The sequence below is a fragment of the Felis catus genome, chromosome B1 (genome assembly GCF_018350175.1).
Source record: "Felis catus isolate Fca126 chromosome B1, F.catus_Fca126_mat1.0, whole genome shotgun sequence".
Classification (NCBI taxonomy): domain Eukaryota; kingdom Metazoa; phylum Chordata; class Mammalia; order Carnivora; family Felidae; genus Felis; species Felis catus.
The window spans coordinates 120,079,769-120,101,690 of record NC_058371.1 but is presented as its reverse complement, the minus strand read 5'-3'; the positions used below and the strand labels follow the sequence as shown (position 1 = coordinate 120,101,690).

The window sequence follows — 21,922 nt, the reverse complement described above, 5'->3', positions numbered from 1 at the left end:
GCCTTTGACTCTTCTTCCTTTTTATCCTGTCAGTGTCCTTTAGCCACAAACCACTGGGAACACACCTGCACTTGAACTATTTGGACTTTTTGTTAGTTGCAATGAAGAGAAGGCACACCGTGGAGAACCATGGGCCATCTCAATATGGCTATTAGAAAAGACTTACTGTAGGATTTAGGCTTGTTGTTAAGTGATTTGAGGGAGGTTTCAAGAAGCAGGGGTTTGCTGTAGTTTGCTTGCTGTCAAAAAGCAATTGTAATGTTATGATTTGGTATATTAGTGATCTTTATCCAAAATAAGGTGACCAACTGTCCCAGATTGCTTGAGACTGAAGGGGTTCTTAGGATACAACATGTCAGTGCCCAAACCAGGAAAATTCCCAGGAAAACTGAGAGGAGTAGGTTACCCTAACTAGAGGGCAAGAGAAAAAGAGACGAAGGCTGAAATTGGTAAAGAAGTGATAGCTAGTGACAGGAGCTAGGATTTGGGATGTTTGGTCATTCTTTGTGATTTAGGCAGTGCTCATGTTTTCGCTTGGATTCAGACTTGACTACAAAGTGTTCTCACCCCCGACTTGACCCACCATGGAGGCAGAGTGGCCATGTCTGATGTCTGTGAAATTGTTGATTTCACTAGGACACTGGGCCAGCTCCCAGCCAACACCAAGGTTTTTACACAGTCTTGGGGCGGTTTCTAGCTATCAGGGGCTAGTTTCTTTTTTTCCCCAATTATCTTCTTTGTGGACTTAGGAATACTTTTGGGGTTGACTTAAGAGCTTACAGATGTGATCTAGTTGTTAGAGACTCAGTTTCAGCCACATTGGTCTGTACTCTAATGAGAGGCGTTTGGGCTTTGAAATATTGAGTAATAAAAAAATTATCCTTCACTCTTAACACCACGTGTTTTTCTTCAATAGAAAAACATGTTTTAATGACTAAGACCAAATGCTAAATTACTAAATGTTAAAACAAAAAAATCAAATATCCTTTCCCCTTAAGATTGAAACTCACATTAACATATTTCACTGTTCTAGTAATGCTGCCATAAAGAAGCCAGTTTTTTGGTATAGAACACACTTTTCACAGAACGTATCAACATTTGGATGAATACTGATATTTCACTCTTAAACCAGTGTTGTGCAGAAATACTAGTTTATAAAGTGACATTTCCCAATTTTGCTTTTTTGTTTTTAAAATTAGAAATCTTTTTCACTCTTAGGTGGATCCTGAGAAGCTTAACAGAAACCCATGGGGGAGGGGAAGAAAAAAAAAAGAGGTTAGAGTGGGAGAGAGCCAAAGCATAAGAAACTCTTAAAAACTGAGAACGAGGGGCGCCTGGGTGGCGCAGTCGGTTGAGCGTCCGACTTCAGCCCGGGTCACGATCTCGCGGTCCGGGAGTTCGAGCCCCGCGTCGGGCTCTGGGCTGATGGCTCGGAGCCTGGAGCCTGTTTCCGATTCTGTGTCTCCCTCTCTCTCTGCCCCTCCCCCGTTCATGCTCTGTCTCTCTCTGTCCCCAAAATAAATAAACGTTGAAAAAAAATTTTTAATAAAAAAAAAAAAAACCGAGAACGAACTGAGGGTTGATGGGGGGTGGGAGGGAGGGGAGGGTGGGTGATGAGTATTGAGGAGGGAACCTTTTGGGATGAGCACTGGGTGTTGTATGGAAACCAATTTGACAATAAATTTCATATATTAAAAAAAAATTAGAAATCTTTTTGAAGTACAAATAATTGTTCTCATTTAAAATAAAATAAATTTCCTTACAGTCATTGAAAAGAGATAGTTCCATCTTTTTCAGGTGTGTTAATTTAATGTTAAGAAAAAATATTACATGGTGGTTGGATTTTTTTTTTTCAGGGGGAACCTTAAACTAGTAGGTGAGCATATATAGTTGGTTTAGATTAGTCACTAAGGTTATAATAATACTAGTTAAATTGTGAAGTGTTATTTTAATTATTAACATTGGTTCAGTTATTTTCAACTCAGTTCTGTTGTCCCATATATTAATCCAATTGATTGTTTAACAATTAGTCTTTAAAACAATGGAGGGAATAATATGACCTTAACTATATTATAATTGTGATGTAGTTCACATTCATGTACTTTTCTCCAGGTTCTGATGACTACCTTGAGTTCAGTATTCCAACAGACCTAAAAGTGGAACATTCTGGGGAAATAAGTAAGAGACAGGAAATTGAAGAATTATCAAAAGCTTCAAGAGATGCCATACCACAGGCAATTGTGCTTCCTGCTGAAATTCCATGTGAGGTCAGTAAGAAACTTTGTTATTTAAGTGGCTCTCTTGTTTTCATGACAGAATGTGGGCTCTAAGATAGTTGGGTACTTTGTTCATGGCTGTGTCCTCAGAATCCAAAACACTCTGGCCATTAGTAGGTATTTGGTAAATATTTGTTGAATAGTTACATATTAGAGAATATATGAAAGCTTCATTTTATCAAATGTTATTTGGCACATTGCAAAAAGATATATAATTGCTATATATATAAAGCTACTTAAGAATTTTTGATTTCATTTTAACCAGATCAAGGATTTTATTCCTATAAGTAAAAACATATTCTTGAGTAGAATTTGAAAACACTTATTTTCTAATATCACCAGTTTTTCAATTATTAAACATATATTAAAGGCCTGCGTTATTAAGTGGAAATATCGTAAGAGTTGGAAGAGTTGGTCCTTTCAGGAACAGAAGTATAATGGAGCAAGGAATGTAGTGTGGGCTTCTGAGAAGGTGACTATATGAATACATGCCTTCCTGCTAAGTCTTCATTGAAATGGACTACTAAAATAAGCACACTGGTAGAGCTTGGCCTGAATCTGTGTCTCCATAATCTCCAGACAGTGACCCTCAGTGTCTGTGTTGTCCTTCAGTGGGACAAGCCAAAGACACTCCTGAGCCTTAGGAGTTGCATGAAAGGATCCTTCTGGTAGAAGCCAGTGGATGTATGCCACTCAATGACAGGGGTTGCGATTGTCTGTCTGCTAGGAGTGTCTTTAGGAAGAGAACCCCCAATCTTGCTGGTATTAGCAGTCTTGGGGGAAGCCGAATTTTCTGTGCAGTTGGGCAAAGTCTAATCCCTTCACCCCTAGACCTGTTACTTAAGCAGAAGAATCATTGTTTTAAGCGATTATGCTGTTCATTCCAGAGAAACAACAACTTCTTTGACACTACCTTAGAGACTCCAGGAACTGAATCATTCAAGTTTGAGGGAACCAACACATGTAGCCAGGCAAAGAAAAATTACAACTCGCTTAAAGGACTCAGGAACTTGAGGGAGGACAGGCTGAACAATCAGAACCTGTGGCTCTGAGTGAGTCAGAAACAGTGGAAGAGACAGAAGTAAATATAAAAAACTGTAATAAACAGAAATGAGAATTATTCTCAAGGAGGTAAAATCAACACAAAAAAGAAAAAAAAACCCTCTGGAACTAAACATTGCTCACTGAGAATTATGCAGTGTGTCTTAATAGCTGCTTTGAAAAATACATACAACAGTAAATTTGTTTTAATTTTTTTAATGTTTATTTATTTTTGAGAGAGAGAAAGACAGAATGTGAGGGGGGGAGGAGCAGAGAGAGGGAGACACAGAATCTGAAACAGGCTTCAGGCTCTGAGCTGTCAGCACAGGGCCTGATGCAGGGCTCCAACTCCCAAACCGCGAGATCATGGTCTGAGTTGAGGTCGGACACTTAACCGACACCCAGGTGCCCCAAGTAAATTTTGAATAATATGAAACCGTCCCCATTATTAAATTTGCAGAGAAATTGAAATCTAAAAATTAAACCCCACTGCCCTCCAGGCTGCAATAGCTCAGGTAGATGGTTGGGTAGAATCAGGGTACTTTCAAAAGCAGGATCATGAGCTGTCTTTTATTGACATGGATACAATTCTTTCAGACTTTCTGAAGTTAAATTATTTCAAAGCTCACTTAGGTACCCCACATTTTAAGGAATCTTAAGAATTGAAAGGTCATACGAGATTACTTTAGCACCAGCCCCACACACTAAAGAATTCAAAATAAACTAATTCCCAGACAAAAAACAGTTTTCCCAGCCAAAATCTTGTGCTCTCGGAACCTAGATCTTAGTACAATCTGAGTCCACATAACAATGGCCAAGTACCAAAGGAAAGATCATTTGTATCCAAATGAGTGAAAATCACGTTTCAGATTTGCCAGGGTAACTTTCAGTCAATGCTGGTTGTCTGAAAGCACAACCTGTGAACTTACTCATTTCTGAGACATCTTCCAGTCGGTGGGTGAGTGGAGACAACTGAATATATGGCCTCCTCCCAGTAAGTGATACTTGAGACTTTGCCACCATCTTACGAAAGTTAGGGGGTGCCTGCATGGCTCACTTGATTGAGCATCCGACTTCGGTTGGCTCAGGTCATGATTTCCCAGATCGTGAGTTCGAGCCCCACATTGGGCCCACTGCTGTCAACGCACAACCTGCTTTGGATCCTCTGTCACGCTCTCTCTCTGCCCCTCCCCACTTGTACGCTCTCTCCCTCTCAGAAGTAAAATAAACATTACAAAAGCTAGAAATTTACAGTGCTAAATTGCCAGTCACCAGGTCTTTTGGGAAACATGCCTCTTTCACACCCAGCACCTTTGAAATCTACAAAGTGCCCTTCTAGTTTTGTGTTTCCAGTATGCCAGCGCTGAGTTGAGTAACTCTATGTAGTGGCATAATCTTCATTCTCTTTGACTAAGCGGGGGGTGGGGGTAGGGGGTAAGGTCCCTCCTGCTGCTGCTTCTTGCTGTAAAATTAATTGGGTCTGTGGACTTGCCTCGTAGAGGTTCCCTCCCTGTTCCCTCACCTGTGCTGGAGAATCAGCTTTAGTAGATTGTTCAACTGAGGCCGTAGGTAATTTTGCTGCTACTTTTGACCCCAGGAGCATGGGAGTGTTGATCCCTCTGCCTATTCGTCATTCCAAGCATTGTTCCTTTCTATGGATTTTAGATTTCCTAAGCCTTGAAAATCTTGTGCCACTCTAAAAAAACAGCAGAAAATACATTTTCTTCAACATTGTTTTTCATGTGGTAGTGAAGATAGGCCTCCAGTGTTCTGTTTATGTAAGTTATTCCCTGTCTCTTTGAGAAATACCTTGGTAGGTCTTAAAGGTGCAAATCTACTTAATTTGGCTTCTTCTTTTACCTTTTCTAGGATTAGCATTCTGTGCTATATTTTAGTATTTTTATTTATTTATTTATTTTGTTATGAGCCAACGCATTTGTTTTTCTAGCATATTCCTCTTGATTTTATCTTGTGGAGTAATTGATCGTGAGAGATACGATGTCCAAGTTCTAAGCCTGTCAGACACATTCATTGTATAAAAGAGGCTTATCCAACTTTATGTCCCCAATGAGAAATCCACCTGGGAGGCATTCTTCCATTGGAATAACATATAAACTAGAACTGGACCTGGCCTATTATTTGTTAGCTTCTCCGCCCTATGCTGTGTATTACTACAAAGTCCAAATTTCATTAATTCCTCAGACAAACTCCGTCAGAGCGGTGGTTCCCATCTGGGAATGATTTTGCTCCCCCTGCCCCCAGAAGGGATTTGACAAAGCCTGCAGACAGTTTTGGTTGTCATACTGGGGGGATTGCTACTGGCATCTAGGGGTGGTCCCCACAACAATGACTTCTCTGGTCCCAAACCGTCAGTAGTGCCAACGTTAAATCCTGTCTCCAAGGACAGGAGATACATTTATGGCCCTCACAGTAATAAACTGCCTTCACATCACCTAATAATGGCATCAAGAAATAGTGCTCCCCTTCAGAGGCTTTTCTGCAATCCGCTCAGTTGTTCTGTAATCACTCGTTAGAGCTGCACCATCTGTAAGCAGTGACTCTTGTCCCTCTTTTTATGGATTTTACCTGAAGCCTTAAGAGGGAGCCTCTAAATGTTTTCCTCGGTGGGCCCTCTTGGAAAGTACTGTCACTTGCCCTCTGATGCCTCCTGTCTCTTCAGTTACCTCCGCAAGCCTCAGTCATAGGTTCAGCAATGGCTTCGTTATTTCCCCTTCACGAGCACTATCCTAAAAAGCGGTTCGGAATGAGCTTATCTTCTTTATCTTGTTTTATCTGCATAGACAGGCCTTCAATCTGTTTTCCCTTCTTTTTGGTAGAATTTGTCTACTGCAATCTCAGCTTTTCTCCCCCCAGAATCTCTTACTTCTTTGAGTGTAATTAACTGATATTTCTTAATTTTTATGTTATTCTCCCACTGCTGCTTTTGTAATGATAAGACTGAAATTGTTTTAAAACCAGTCCAGTCACTTGTTGATCTCAGGAGCAAATATAATTCTTCAAGTCACAGTATAACATTGAAAGGCCTTTTAAGTGGCTTTAAATCAACATTTGGATCTATATTAATTTCATTGAAGTGTCTTTGTATCCAAATCCTAGAACGTGGCACATTCCCTCAAAAAGACCTTCATTTTATTTGACCTGTTCCTTGACATACCTCTGTAGCTACCACTGTAATGTGAGTCTCCAAACCCACAGTGCAGACCTGATTATGTAGCCAAAAAATCTAGAGAAATCCTTAGACTATATGGAGAGGTGTGATTCTGAGGGGCCCATGGGAAAGCCACAAGGATCTCAGAGATGACCTCCTATGCATTCATTCCTTGGCCCAAGATAGGGTTTAAAATAATATACAGAAGCTAATGGCACTTCCCACTTAATTTCTCATACCAAATCACACACTAGTTCTTGGTAATCAACCTTAACTTAAAGTCTGATCCTGTGACTTCACTGAAGACTACAGGAAAAGTTGCAAAAGACTATTGTGTGTATCAGTGCCGAAAGGCTTATGTTGTAAGGTGCCACCCCTTTTGGTGGTAAGGTTTTGCAGTGACCGAAAGAGGTCTTTACCTTTAACCCAGTGGCTCTCAAACTAAGCTGCGGACGGCGGTTACTGGGGGAGGTTTAAAAAAAAAAAAAACGTGCCTAAATCCTACCCCCAGAGATTTGGATATAAATGGTCTGGTTTATGGCCTGGACACTGACAGTTTTAAAAGCTGCCCAGGTGATGCTGAAGGTGAGAATTAACAGCCAAATTTGGAACCATTGCCATAACCTAATCCTGGCTGTGCTGTCATGGGTCAGGTAGAGGTCAGCTACAGGAGCCTGCACAGTCCTGGCTTAATAAAACACATGCAACTATGCTCATTAAACTGGTGCCTATGAAAGTAGTCGTGAATATATGAAAAGAACCATTGGTCTGTGTAAAAAAGTCATGGTAAGCTGATATGATGATCCACTAGGGTAAAAATCCTTTGTGGCCTGTGCGTGATATATCATATAAGCCTAAAGACACCAACCCTAGGAGACCCGGAAACTTCACCCTTTATGTGTTCTATTATAGACCAAGTTTTAGCCCCTTTGTTTAGGTCTCAAGGTTTTGTGACCAATGCCACAAAACTTTAGGCTTTGGAAGGGATCATTATCATAATTCTCTCTGTCCCTGAATGTTCAGTGCCAAACAGGGGACAAACAGATGAGTCAGAAAGATTGAAAGCAAAACAGCAGCTTTATAACTGATAAAGCCAAATTTACGATCCTTTGAGTATTTTCTCCATTGAATTAAGTGTACCCACATAATTAGATTTTTAGTTAAGATGTCATAATAGTTAAGGACAAGGCTGGACAATGCAGGCCTTCCCTCCTAGAGCAGGCCACTTTCTCCGTGGACATGCAGCAAACAGCTGAAACTGGGAGTCCTGAGGGATGTAAGGAATGGAGCTGGGTGTGTTCAATTTTAAAATGTCACATTTTAACAGACTTATTCCATCTTCATTTTAAAAATATGTACAGATTGTCTCTTATGTACATAATTTTTGCAAGATGCCACAATGATATGAAAAAATAAAAATACCTTCAGGATATTGAAACTCTAGCCGGGAAGCCAACACACAGACAGGAAGAACTAATGAAGAGCAGGGGGCGTGACTTCGAGAAGGTCGAATGAGGAGTGTGAATGTGAAACGCTCCATGATTCCCTTAGAAGTTGCTGTGGGCTGCAGTTGTAGGGAGGGTTTATGGAGCTTGTGAAACCCCGAGTCAAGCCTTGTGGGAGAGGAGAGGAGAAGTGGGGAGATGGAGGGAGAGTAGGAACGAAATGGCACACCAACATTTGGTACAAACAGGCCTGGTGCAAAATGAAAGTGTAGGGGCCCTTGTTCAAATTAGTAAGCGCTTTAAGGCAGTGACAGCAGAACATTAAAGCAAGTGCAGGGCCTTCTAAGTGCACGGCCAATGCAACAGTCCAGGTCATACACCTGTGAAGCTGGCCTTGGGTACAAATGAGGATGTGAGTCCCTCATTTGGGGTGGTCAGTATGCTTGTCTTTCCTTTAGAACTTTTCTCTGGAAAAGGTTGAAAGGTGGAGTCCTGCCCTCTATTAAGGAGGGAATCTGATGCATTAAGAAGCAGCCTGTGTGAGCACTCATGAATGAGAATGGGTGTGAGCGCTCATTAGAATGAGAATGAGAATAATACACTGGGAGAAGATGCTGAGGCAAACTAACTTTGGAAGGGGAGAGGCCAAAGTTGAATAAGCCACAGTGGAAACTCGAAAGGGAGCTCTGAAGAACTTTGATGCAGAGGATCTTGGGGATCGGGGCCAAAATAAATAGGAAGTCATGAAAGGTTTGGTGACAGGTGTGAGCGACAGAGGAACTAAAAATCTGAGCTAGACAGGAGGCCCCGTGAAGAGGAGGTGGTAGATGAGAAGAACAGGAGGAGCTCACATTCCTGACCTCGGGGGTCACATGAGGCAGTGCTTCGGTGTGGCATAGGGAAGAATACAGGGAGGCATTCTTGACATGCGGGATGTGTGAGGCCAAGAATGTGTGTCCTGTGGAATAGTGGCATCTTTTCTCCATTTGCAATGTAATCAATGAGGAGAAATTTAGCTTAAAATATCCTGCAGACAAATACTGGGGAGCACCGGACTCCGGTGAAAAAATGGCCGCAGTGGAAGTATGTAGGCTGAACCAATTCTGTGGCATCAACATTTTTTTTAAGTTTGTTTATTTATTTTGGGGGGGGAGGGGCAGAGAGAGAGACAGAGAGAGAGAGAGAGATTCAGAGACAGAGAGAGAGAGAGAATCCCAAGCTCCACACTGTCAACATAGAGCCCGATATGGGGCTTGAACTCTGAAACCATAAGATCCTGAAGTGAGCGAAATGAAGGGTAGGGCGCTTCACCAGCTGAGCCACCCAGGCGCCCCACATTAATATATTTGTAGAAAGTCTTTGGTACAGAGCGTTAAAGTTGTAAGTTTTATCAGCAGGTGATTTATGCATATACAGATAACTTTTAAATAAGAGAACTTTGAAGCTAATGACTTTTGGGTAAACACGATTTTATAAGAGTTTATAAATGAGGTTTCTGTTTATTTTGCGAGGGACTGAAATTTAGTTTGACTTTGAGGAAAGCATTTGGAAGGTGATACCTGAGATAAACATAAAAATGATATTTCATTTTAGTTATTCTGAAGGGTCAAAGAGCACAGTGTAAAGGAGAGTACAGGTTGTGATTTAGATAGTTCTGATTAATCTTCAGAATGTAACTCTCTGTATTAGCTATCCTGTTCTTAAAAGAAAACTAATAGCCTTCCATTTTGGTTTCAGTGTGTATATGTGTGTATGTATGTTTTGGTTAGGATTAAAGGAAATATCTTTATATTAAAAGTGCTTAACATAATTCCTAGAATAAAATAGATATTCAGCAAATATTTATTCCTTCTTTTTCTCTGTATTAATGTCAATCTTTTTATCCCTAATTATTTTTTCTGGCTTTTTCCCCAGAACGGTTTTCAATAACTCCTTTTGACTTACATCCATAGATTTAGCTTTCGACGTTAATAAAATCTTGAAACTTTTAGATTTATAACCTTCAGTCATTTCAGTAACCTTCTTAGATACTCATCACACATAAAGAGTAACCAGAGAATCTCTATTAGGTAAGATTTAAAACTATTGGATATTTAAAACATTGGACATTAAAACTCATATTTAAAATGTTAAGAGATCTTACAGCTATACCTATTCAGTCCTGTCATTTATAGGTGAATATACTAAGTTCTGGAAAGGCAAAGGAAAAGGATTCAGGGGGGAAAAAAAGCTTTGGTTAGCAAATGACGGCTCCCTGGAGGTCTATAGGTGATGCTCCTTACTCTGAGATAGGGATCCTCTTGGACAGGGAAGAGTCAAGGCCAAAAGGAAGCAACTGTGTCCTCACTTTTTTCAGTTGCAAAAGATGGGGTTGGGGAAAAGTTGAGAATCCAATAGACACCAAGTTGATAAAATTAAAATGTGGTGAGAATCACATTTACATATTTTATTTCTGACTATGTTTGAAAAGATAGGACATGATCGAAGACATAATTATCCTGTGCAGACTTTGTTGTTAATAAATATAGTGGGTTCTTTGGTTAATGTAAACTTTTTCAAGGTCCTCATTGGGTTACATGTTTTATCTTATAGAATCCTGGTGAAATATTTATTATTTTGAAAGATGAAGTCATTGGTGATACTGTGGAGGTTGAATTTACATCAAATAGCAAATGTGTTAGAACACAGCCAACCCGTTGGAATAAGACAGTCTGGTGTATGGAAGCTTTAGGTAAGAAATTTTTTTATGCATTAATAAATATAGAACATCATCCTGGGTTTCTTTCAATAAATTAATGATAAATGGTTTCACTTCCTTACAGAAACTAATATTGTTCTGCAGGTGTTTCCTGTGTTTAGCTTTCACATACCCGAGGTTGTTATTACTAATCTGGATTCCCAAAAGTATGAATGTGTAAATTATGAGAAATTAGCTTGTGTACCATGTGGTGAAATGACCGTCAGCAATATCACATATTTTTTAAATATGTCAGCAGAGAGCACTTTAATATACATCAGCCATTAAATATGGAACTAAAATTGTTTGCTTTATTACAATAGGATTAATGAACCCTTGGACTGTCGTTCATGAACTTTTTACTTTTTTTTTTTTTTGCCATTCTTTTTCACCATTTATCATCATGGTTCCATTTCTATATACAGTCCTCCATCTTTTCCTTATTTAATTTATGAGGTTTACCATTTTATTATCCACCTTTGCTTGCAGCACGATAAATGGTATCAGATTTAAAATTCCAGATGGAGTAGCCACACCTGCCACAATATTGTGCTGAAATCAAAGTTTGATAGATTAATTTCTGAATGTTTTGATACAAATGTAGGACTACTTTGTTTTTGAATTTATGATATCTTTTTACAGTCAGAGAATAAAATTACCTTATAAAGCTTCATAAATATGAACTTTGTAAAATATTTTAAAGTATAAAAGTATATACAATCTTATTATGAATCTGGAAATGTAGTAAAAATATTTAAAATTAAATACTGTGTCAAATACATCCTGAACTTTTTTTTTTCCTTTTGGAATGTAGCTATTATGAAGCCCATTTATAGAGCACTTACAAACCTTTTCTATCGTGCTGTGCAAAGCATGTGTCCCCTCTATGGATTTCCTTGCACAGCCTAGGTGAGAGTTGAATTATAGAAAGGAAGGCCTATACACCAAGCATTTATAAACGTTTCAGACACTGGTTCCTGTGATGGATGAAGGTACGCAGAAGTGAGATGAGAAAGAACTTTGTCTCTTCTCGTTCTCTTCCAAAGCCCCCTACTTCCTTATGCCACATTTTAAAATGATTTAATTAACATTAATTTCTAACTAATTAGTTTTCGAGTTTAAACTAAATCTAGTTAGACTAAAATTGCTACAGAAAAATCAATATTGTAAATTAAGAAGTACTTAGATAATATTTCCCAAATAGCAAATCAAAGTGTCATATAAAATTATTCACATTAAGATTATATATTCAGTTTACCTAGCACTATGAGCAGTGCAAAGAATAAATTATGTCAAAATTCAAATGTTTTCAGAAAAGCAGAAACCTAATAGTCTATATCTTCCAAGATACCAGGCCATAATACTGTCCATGTAGTTGAACAGCAAATTTGTAGTAAAAAACAAATAAAACACTATTTACCAGTTACGCTATTTAACCTCTCCAATTCTTATTTTCAATTAGTATGTTTTATAAATTAATAGGATTTTTTTTCTTTTACCAAATGTAGCAATAAATAGGATGATTCCATGAATGTGTATGGAAATATGGATGGGACATACCTCAGCAGAAATGGCCCAGAGTCTTGTTTTTTTTCTGCCTCATGCCACTGTTTCTTAACATTTTTTTTAACCCTAGCAAGAACTACATTTTACATCATAACTCAGTACATATTCAGAAATACATACTTAAAACAGAGGTTTTAAAAGTTGTCATTAGATGGGCGCCTGGGTGGCTCAGTCAGTTAAGCGTCCGACTTCAGCTCAGGTCGTGATCTCACAGTCTGTGAGTTCAAGCCCTATGTCAGGCTCTGTGCTGACAGTTCAGAGCCTGGAGCCTGCTTTGGATTCTGTGTCTCCCTCTCCCTCTGCCCCTCCCCTGCTCATGCTCTGACTCTCTGACTTTCAATAATAAATGAACATTAAAAAAATTTTTTTTAAATAAATAAATTAAAGTGGTCATTAGAGTAATGGTTTCAGCCCTGACATATGAAGAACTTGGAAATTGTCACTCCTTTTCCTACCGTAAGGAAAAGCTAAACAAACTGAAAATCAGTGACTTTTCTTGAACTCGTCAGAGAACTAAGGTTGCAGGGGGAACCACTTTCCCAAAATCTGAAGGAGAAAGTAAATCAAGAGAGTGACACCCAAGATCTGCTTGGCTGGAGCAAAAGTCACTGGAGCCGTAAACTGGTTGGCACATTTAAATCGTAATTTTGATGAATTGCTGGGGGTGGAGTGTGGACCAGTTCAAGAGTAAGAAACTCCTGGTGGCTACAGTCTTAAGAAGCACCCATAATTGTGGGGGATTCCCTTCCAGGAACCCCACCACCACCAGGTTCACATAGGAAGATCTGGGGAAGATCTTCTAGAGGCTCTGACAGCTCTGAAGGAGAATAATCATGGTGAACCACTCCAGTCTATTCTCCATAACAAAGGCCTACTCTCTAGGGGAAACCACTTTACCAGTGTCTTATCCCCACTGAGGAAGGACATCTATCCCATTGTACCCCCTGTAGCTTTTCTATCTCACTTAGGGTGGGGAAGGAAAGCTCTGCCACAGCAGAAATACTTGTGAAGGTCAGAGCCTAGAGACACCAGCCCACTTAAAGACCAAGACTTCATCGCAAGATTAGAATGCTTCCGACTGCCCCCAACCTGACCACCACCACAAAGGGGTTTCAGTATAATGGAGATGGTTCCAGTTGGAAGTACTGCAAGATGCAGGATCTTTCTGAGGAGGAGTAGTTAGGGAAGCACAAGGTCAAGAAGAAAGACAACAACCAGGATAATAGAGGACTTTGAAGCCTCTGGCATCGACAGCTATAATAGACATGAAATATAACCCACCTTCCAGCCAGATTCTTATAAAGTCTTCACTACATGCTCACCTCCTCAGTTCTTATACCCAACACACCATGTCTGGGTTTCAACAAGAAATTACAAGACATGCCAAAAAGTAAGAAAAAAACATAGTCTAAAGAAATAAAGCAAATATTAGGCCAGGATTAGATGTGACATGGATGATGGATTTTGGAGTTATCAGACAGAGAATTTTAAATAACTATGATTAATGTGTTAAGGATTATATTGCAAAAGTGAACAACATGCAAGAGCATAGGGGTAATGTAAATAGAGAGATAGAAATTCTATTTCTTTTCGTTTACTTCATTGCTATTCAAAACCAAATTAATTGACGTCGTGAATTAAATGGTAATTCAGCATTCATAAAGTGGGTCACAGGCCACAGGTGGAGAAACTATGCTTTGTAGCTGTGCTGGCCAATATGGTAGCCACTAGCCACAACTAGTTATATAAACTTTATTACAATTAAATGAAATCTAAAATGAATTCCCTCAGTTGCACTACCCATACTTCAAGTGCTTCATTAGAACATATCCATCCTCTTAGAAAGTCCCATTGAACAGCACTGAACATCACAGTACAATTGAGTTCTTTTTTTCCCTACACCAATTATAAAATAAGAGAAAGTGTCCAGCATGCTCTTAAAGGCTAGTGATTTGTCCAGAATCTTCAGTGGCCAAGGAGCTGTTTTTATTTTGTGTTGAGCCATTTACTGGGTAACTTTAGACAATTCTCAGTTGTGCCTCAGTTTCCTTGTTGATAAAATAGCTGCTCTAATTACATTCCAAATACTCACTTATAGTACATTTGGAAATAAGGGAGATAAGATGTAAGACAACAAACACTTAAACACACATCCAACTGAGGAATAAGGTGTCAATCTCTTCCTCTAGCAATTCCCTTAAACATAGGGAGTGGCTTTTCTGGAATAACTCACCCTCAGCTTCTGGACAGAGTGTGATAAAACATTTGAAAATTTAAGGGAACCGTCTTTCTCTCTAAGTATTGTATTCTTCATATTATACTCTTCTCCTAGTCTTCTGTTTATATCCCTTGATATGAAAGCCACCAGATCTGTTTGTTTCCCCCTCACCCTTGAGGAATCATGTTCAAGGGAGCTCCTAATTCTATATCATCTGATATATATAATCCCTGAACTATTGGTGATTTCCAGAGGCAGGAAAGATCTCAATCAGTATCCCACACCATCTAATAAGAGTCTATACAGATTTAAGTCTCTAAAATTTTTTTTCCTGTACTTCTTTGAATACCAAGTTAAGATGGAAGGATCTAAAAGTAAAGTGGAAACACACCAGGGATCCTTCCCCATTATTGATGTATCAAGTTCAGAGATGGTGTCCATCTTTCCAGTCTCTTTCCAGTGTAGAAAAATGACTCATGGGATTTGATTTCTGATCCCCTGGTTCATGATTCAGTCAGTCATGTGGCTCAAAATGTGGTTTGTTCTCCATAAATATTCTCTTGTGTAATACCCAGAGCTTCATGTACTGAATCTGGCTGGTATTGAGGGCTGGTATGGCAGCTTGACAATATTGTCCCAGAGCAGACTTATTTCTAGTCAACATTCCATAGTCCCTAGAGTATAGCCATAATCATCATGAAGTAAGATGACTTGTATGGCCCTTACTGTCACTCTCAAATTTTGAGCAATCTGATAAAGCAGTGGTGTGCTAACACCATCTCATATTGGATTCAAAAGCCAATTCTGTGCATCTCTTCTCTACTTCATATTCGGTGACATTATCTTGACTATTAGTCTTCCCCGGCTGCCATGGTAAAATACCACAGACTGGGTGGCTTAAACAACAGAAATTTATTTCTGGAGGCTGGAAACCTAAGCTCAAGGGGCAAAAATTTGGGTTTCTGGCAAGACCTCTTTTCTTAGCTTGTAGTTGGCTACCTTCTTGCTCTATCCTCATATGGCCTTTCCTCTGTGCACAGGCACTTCTGGTGTCTCTTTCTCTTCTTATAAGGAGACCAGCCCTATCAGATAAGGGCCGTACCCTTATGACCTCAATTTAACCTTAATTATCTTATTAAAGGCCTTATTTCTAAATACCTTGGGAGTTAGGGCTTCAACATATGAATTGAGGGATTGGGGACACAATTCAGTCCATCACACTTTGGTTACTTGAAATCAGCCATGGTGGAAGTATATACACCACAGAAATTGGCAGAAACCATAAATCAGGGTTTTTAAATTTTCTTTTTGGAGAGTCAGTGTATCAACACAGCACTGGGATAAAGAAGACCTCATTAAATAAAGGAGCTTTCTGTAAGACACAGATGCTTATATCACATTATTCAGAAGTTAATCCCAAAGTCACATCTAGCTGAAAGGAAAATAGAAAATCTAGTCTTTTGAGTTGGATAGCAATGTGCCCAGCAAGAAAAAAAAAATCAGGATTCTGTTTCTAAAAGGAAGAGAATAAATAGACTTTGAGATAGACAACTAGAATTCTCTTTTAGAGAATGGTACCTCTTAAAACCAACGATTATTCTTCCTTTGGATACTTCCTCTTAGTCATTTTAAGGGTGTGTGTGTGTGTATGTGTGTGTGTGTGTGTGTGTGTGTGTGTGAGAGAGAGAGAGAGAGAGAGAGAGAGAGAGAGAGAGAGAGAGAGAAATAATACTCTGAACACTAAGGCATGTCACATACTCTGAGACCTACCTGCAGTGCTCAGAACTCTCAGATCTTTCACCACCCAACCCAACCCTTTGCCTTATTAATGTTCTTTTTATATGTATATTTCTTTCTAACTTGGTAGCAATTCAGAAAAAAGAAAATTATGTTAAAGTACAAATATGCTAACCAGTGAAGAAATCTTAAGTGCTCTTTTTCTAAATGGCATCTTTCCCTTCTGACACACTTGCACATCTTAACCTGATTTTTTTATTTGAGAAAATATCCTCTAATTTTGTGTTCTTTTTTCCTTCCAGCTTAATAACTTCATACACTTCTAATTACTTCATTTTCTAAAAGACACACCTTTCTAATGGTATCCACAGGTTTGTCACTGACAGGAACTGTTTTGTGCTAAAGGAATTTGAAGTTACTCAGGAACTTGAATTAGTCTCAGCTTATGCCAGAAGTTATAAAAATACATGCGACGTCTTTAAACTAGAAATATTAACTAATGTTTACTCAGAAGGAAGAGGTATTCCTCTGGTACCTGCAGGTCAGCCAGAAAAATATTTTACACAGCAGGGGAACAACCAATTAAAAGTTGAGAGGAATGTAAAAACATCTACAAAGATACTGAATGTCTTTATTAATTAAGAAACTATTCTGGTTAACGTAAATTATAACTTCATAGTTCATTAAAAGAGCATGAAAAATACTTTAAGATGTGCCAAATATTACACTGAACCTGCTTAGAAAAATAACAACAATTGATAAGAAATTTTTCTAAGTATCATAATTGAGGGGGACAATTTTAACATATATTAAATATACCAATATTTAGGCAGACCAAAGTTTTAAAGCCACCGATATTTATTTACGAGTAGTGTTCTGGGGCACCTGGGTGGCTCAGTCGGTTGAGCATCCGACTCTGGCTCAGGTCACCATCTCACGGTTCAGAGGTTCCAGCCCCACGTCGGGCCCTGTGCTGACAGCTCAGATCCTGGAGCCTGCTTCAGATTCTGTCTCCCTCTCTCTCTGCCCCTCCCCCACTTGTGCTCTGCCTCTCAAAAATGAATAAATGTTAAAAAAAAATTTTAATGAAAAAATAAAAAAATTAAATAGTGTTCTAATCAAAAGAAATCCATATTGATCTCAGCTCCCATAGAAACATTAGGTAGGTTCATTTAAGGTTTACCATGTGATAAAAGGCAAAAATTGGTTCATAAAGGAACACAGCTTCTCAGGCAATGGAAATACAGAAAGAAAATCTCTTAAATTGTTGGAATTGTGAAATATGTATTTTTATGGAATTAGTGAATGTAGTTCTGACTATTCAAAAATACTTTATATTTTCCATAAATTGCTTCAGTCCCTCATCTGGAAGGACAGACCACTTAAATCAAAGAGACAGTGCAAGTTGACAAAGACTCTTGAATGACAAGATGTGAAATTTGAATAGAATTCCTTTTTTTACCATTGCTCCTTTGTAAGTTTGCTTTCTTGTTTATCTATGTTTGATATGAGCAAGGAGTTCCATCTTCTTCCACTATAAGCCTTTTTCTCCTCTTCACAGCTGACTCCAGTACCCTCACTTAGTTTGGTGATCTATGACCTATATTAAATGTATTAAATGTTACTTTCCTACTTTAGCCTAGATAGCAAACAGCAGGATTCACTTTCCTTCTCTTCTGAGTCCTTAAATTAATTGCCTGTATTTTTATTAAAGAGCTATAAAATGTAGATATCATAATGACTAGAGTCAAAGTAAAAAAATGCTCAGGTGGTACAGGGTGCTATTGACGAAAGGCCAATTCAATAACACATTTAGGGAAGGCCTCCCAATCAGATGAATCCATAGGAATCCTCCAAGGTCTTGATTTAATAACTGAGGTTCAATAGATAAGAAAATAGATAAGCAAAGACAGTACTTCAAAGGACATCTATCTCTCGGGAAGATTATTCTAAAATCAATAGAACTAATGGTACAAGATATCAAGAATAAATCAGTTCATTTGCTTTCATGTTAGAGTTTAAAGAAATGAGAATATTTTAAGTATCTTTTATCAAAGGACTACCAAGCAAATCTTCTTATCATGTATTTCTCATGATTCATCACTTGACTTTCTTGCAGAAGGTTAACACCCCATTGTAAACTCTGATCTTTTTTCTGAGTGACAAAATCCGTATCTTCTTTCCAAATCATCTTCCTGAAATCTACCAAAATTGATTTCATTCGACTTCAGTAACTCCAGAACCCTCTTTACCATATGTGGGCAACTTCAGCTGATGAGATATATGTTATCACTTTCAGGTTTTGTTGCATTTTCTCTTACATTATCTACTGGATGGATACTTACTTTGGGAAGAGAGGACTTTTATACACATAGTTTCTTTATAATACAAGTGAGGTGTCTAGTCAAGCAATATGGGAAGAGAATATTACAGCCTCTTGATCTAGTTAAGCTTAAGATTGCTTTTGTTGGCTTTAAATCTCTCTGAGCAAAATTGTAAGAGGCCCTTTAATCTCTTCAGGAGATAAAGTAAAATTAATGCTTACACCTTAGAAACGTTTAAATATTCAAAACCTCATCAGGTGGCTAAGGTTAGAGAATAGGCATTTTTGGTCTTGTACTTAATAGCTTATTTTCCAAACCCCAAATGTCTGGGTGACAATTTTCCAGGACTATTTGGGAAATATCTCCATGACAGTCAGAGTTTTTAAAGTATGTTCTATAAATAGATTAAAGGCTTAATTTTGTTTACTTTTGTTATAATAAAATAACTTTATTTACTGAAATGATTATTTATTGGTACTCTTTCCTAGTGAGCCCAACATTCTTAGGAAACTTTAGCTGTGTTGGTATGTTAATGCAGAATTCACAAGGCAGTATATCAGTCACTTTAACAACTTGTCCACAAAAAGCGTTTTGATGAATGTGTAGTATAAATAGTACTTAAATAGCAGGATATTAAACCTTGTTGCCTTCCCAAAGGTGTTTTTTTTTTTTTACTGTAACCACTTGCATAAAAGTTCTATAGTTTCAATTGATTCTACCCTTTCTCCTTCCAAATACAATTTTGAGAAATTTGTCTATAATTAATGAGAATTTTCTTCATGAGATTATTAACAGATACACAACTTTTAATGAATTGTTGTACCATCCTAAATTCTAAAGTATTATGTAAACATAATTACAGATTACGCCAAAAGAGAGTGTTAGTAGTAGAGAGAAAAGATTTAGGGCTTTGCTTTTGCCATAATTTTAGCATGTGTTCAGATTCTATAAGGTTTTATTTAATTAAGTCTAAAATTGTACATTATATTCTGTGGGTACTAAGGATAAAAAGAAAACATTTAGTGTCAGAAGTTAGTAAAATTGTTATGAATTCTTTTTTTTTAATGTTTATTTTTGACAGGGAGAGACACAGAGCATGAGCGGGGGAGGGGCAGAGAGAGAGGGAGACACAGAATCCGAAGCAGGCTCCAGGCTCTGAGCTGTCAGCACAGAGCCTGACGTAGGGCTTGAACTCACAGACCGCAAGATCATGACCTGAGCCAAAGTCGGACGCTCAACTGGCTAAGCCACCCAGGCGCCCTAAATTGTTATGAATTCTTAAAGATTCCTTCATATTCTCTGCAGATGTAATACTATGATACATGCATTATATACTCAGCTCCTAACTCTTGTTTGCATTTATAAGATTTTCCTGCTGGGTCTGTCAATGTCCACGTCTACTGTGATGGAGTCATTAAGGCCACAACAGAGATTAAGTACTCTACAAGTGCAAAGGCTGTGGAATACCTATTGGGAGTGGCAAGTCCAGGAGATGGTGTGCGCCAGGTAAGTTGATCTTTGCATGAAATTGCTAATAAACTGAAGGGCCAATGCTGGATAACAGTATGCATGCTTTGGTATAAAGTCTGAATATTGGTTGAATACGAATGAATTATGGCTTGATAGGAAGGGAAGAAACGGACTTCTGTGGTGCAGAAATGCAGATGAATTAGTTTGCTTAACTCAAGTCATTCTAGATAATGTCACTGGGAGAAGGTTGTCCATTACAAACTCGCTTTTGTGATGGGCTCACTTTAAAGCTGTCACAGAGCAGATAAAGAAAGACAGAAGGGTTAGAGCAAACTATTAAGAAATGAATAACCTCTCGATCCAGATCAAGACAGTACAAAACAAAAGTACAATCATCTGATGCTTGAGGTTAAGGAGAAAGACAAACCAAGAGGGAGAGCATATGGCATTAATCTAGGAATTGTTATTTTCACGTGGAAATTTTCAAGCCTGGTGTATATTTTTCTTAGTTTCATTTATTACTGTTACCTGATAGTGAAAATTACTGCTTTATTTTTTTAATGTTTTTATTCATTTTTGAGACAGAGAGAGACAGAGCATGAGCGGGGAAGGGGCAGAGAGAGAGGGAGACACAGAATCTGAAGCAGGCTCCAGGCTTTGAGCTGTCAGCACAGAGCCCGACGCGGGGCTCGAACTCACAGACTGTGAGATTGTGACCTGAGCTGAAGTCAGACGCTTAACCGACTGAGCCACTCAGGCACCCCGAAAATTACTGCTTTAAATGGACAGTGTCTATTAGGAATTCCAGAACTGTTAAAATTTTCAGGGAAGTATGCAAAGAGTCATTTTCAAGCCCCAGGTTCTTTCTCCAGTGTGACAAAGCATTACTGAACAATGAGGATTTGGTGAGGAGTTTCTAGTCTCAAAAGGCCCTGGTTTGAGACATTCTCCAGTGAATGTAGATGCTGCCAATGTCCCCATGGATGTGGAATGGAACAATTGCATTTTGATTCGTCTTAAGCCATTGGTTTAATTTCTGTATTTTTTTTTGTTTGGCTTTTGTTACTTGACCCACTTTCAATAGAGAGAAAGCGTGTTTAATTGGAACATTTATCCTTTATGTGCTTATCCCATCAAATTTTCAGAGTGAAATAAATGTCATTTTTATAGTACCTGATAATTATATTATAACCATATTTATCACCTTGGGTTTTTGGCAGTGAATGGAGAGAGTGAAGGTGGAGAAAGGGGTAACTGAACAGCGAGATCTTCAAAGTTACTGCGGAACACTCTATAACAAAACCATCAATGATAGTGTGGTTGGCAGATTGTCATGAAGCCTTATTATATGTTTAAACTAGTTTGCAATGGGAGGCTTTGTTATTTACTTGTGACACATTTTTCTGTTAGAACAATGGCAAAGGTAAAAATGTCTTAGAGAAGGACAGGGAGTAAAATACCATTTGTCAAACTGGCGAGTCTGAGGACATTTGATAAAATGTCTATATTGTCATTGCAAAGCAAGAACAAAAGTAATAGCTTGAAATATGGATTGTTTCATTTTATTGTGAAAAGTCTCCCTGTCTTCCACTTTAAAACATCCATTCATTACAAAAGGATTAACAAAAGTGATACATTTCATTATTAATATTTCAGTCAGCATAGAAGTAAAGGAACGCTCCAAACACATTTTTATGTTGGTTTTGCCATTGGGGGAGGAGAAAACATTTTGTACACAAGAAAATTAAATATGATTTATGACTCTAGGATAGTTTTTCAGAATGCTCTAATATGCCAAGTCATAGATTGTTCTACAGCTGTGAGTGAATAAAAACTGTTTTGCATAGTTTTCAGATAACTGGAAAATACTATTTCCTTTTAACCCTCAGCATCCGAAATGAGAGGTGAGAAAAGGTTATGGTTACATTTTAGGATTCTC

General features: G+C 38.3%; 1 protein-coding gene across 1 annotated transcript in view; it reads left to right on the top strand.

Annotated features, from left to right (window-relative positions):
* The window catches only part of BANK1 (B cell scaffold protein with ankyrin repeats 1), a 311,535-nt gene that overhangs the window by 80,241 nt on the left and 209,372 nt on the right, over nucleotides 1-21,922 (top strand). Inside the window, exons 4-6 of the mRNA XM_045056738.1 lie at nucleotides 2,113-2,267; nucleotides 10,524-10,662; nucleotides 19,880-20,019. Of these exons, the coding sequence (XP_044912673.1) occupies nucleotides 2,113-2,267; nucleotides 10,524-10,662; nucleotides 19,880-20,019 (434 nt within the window). The remainder of the gene's footprint in view (nucleotides 1-2,112; nucleotides 2,268-10,523; nucleotides 10,663-19,879; nucleotides 20,020-21,922) is intronic.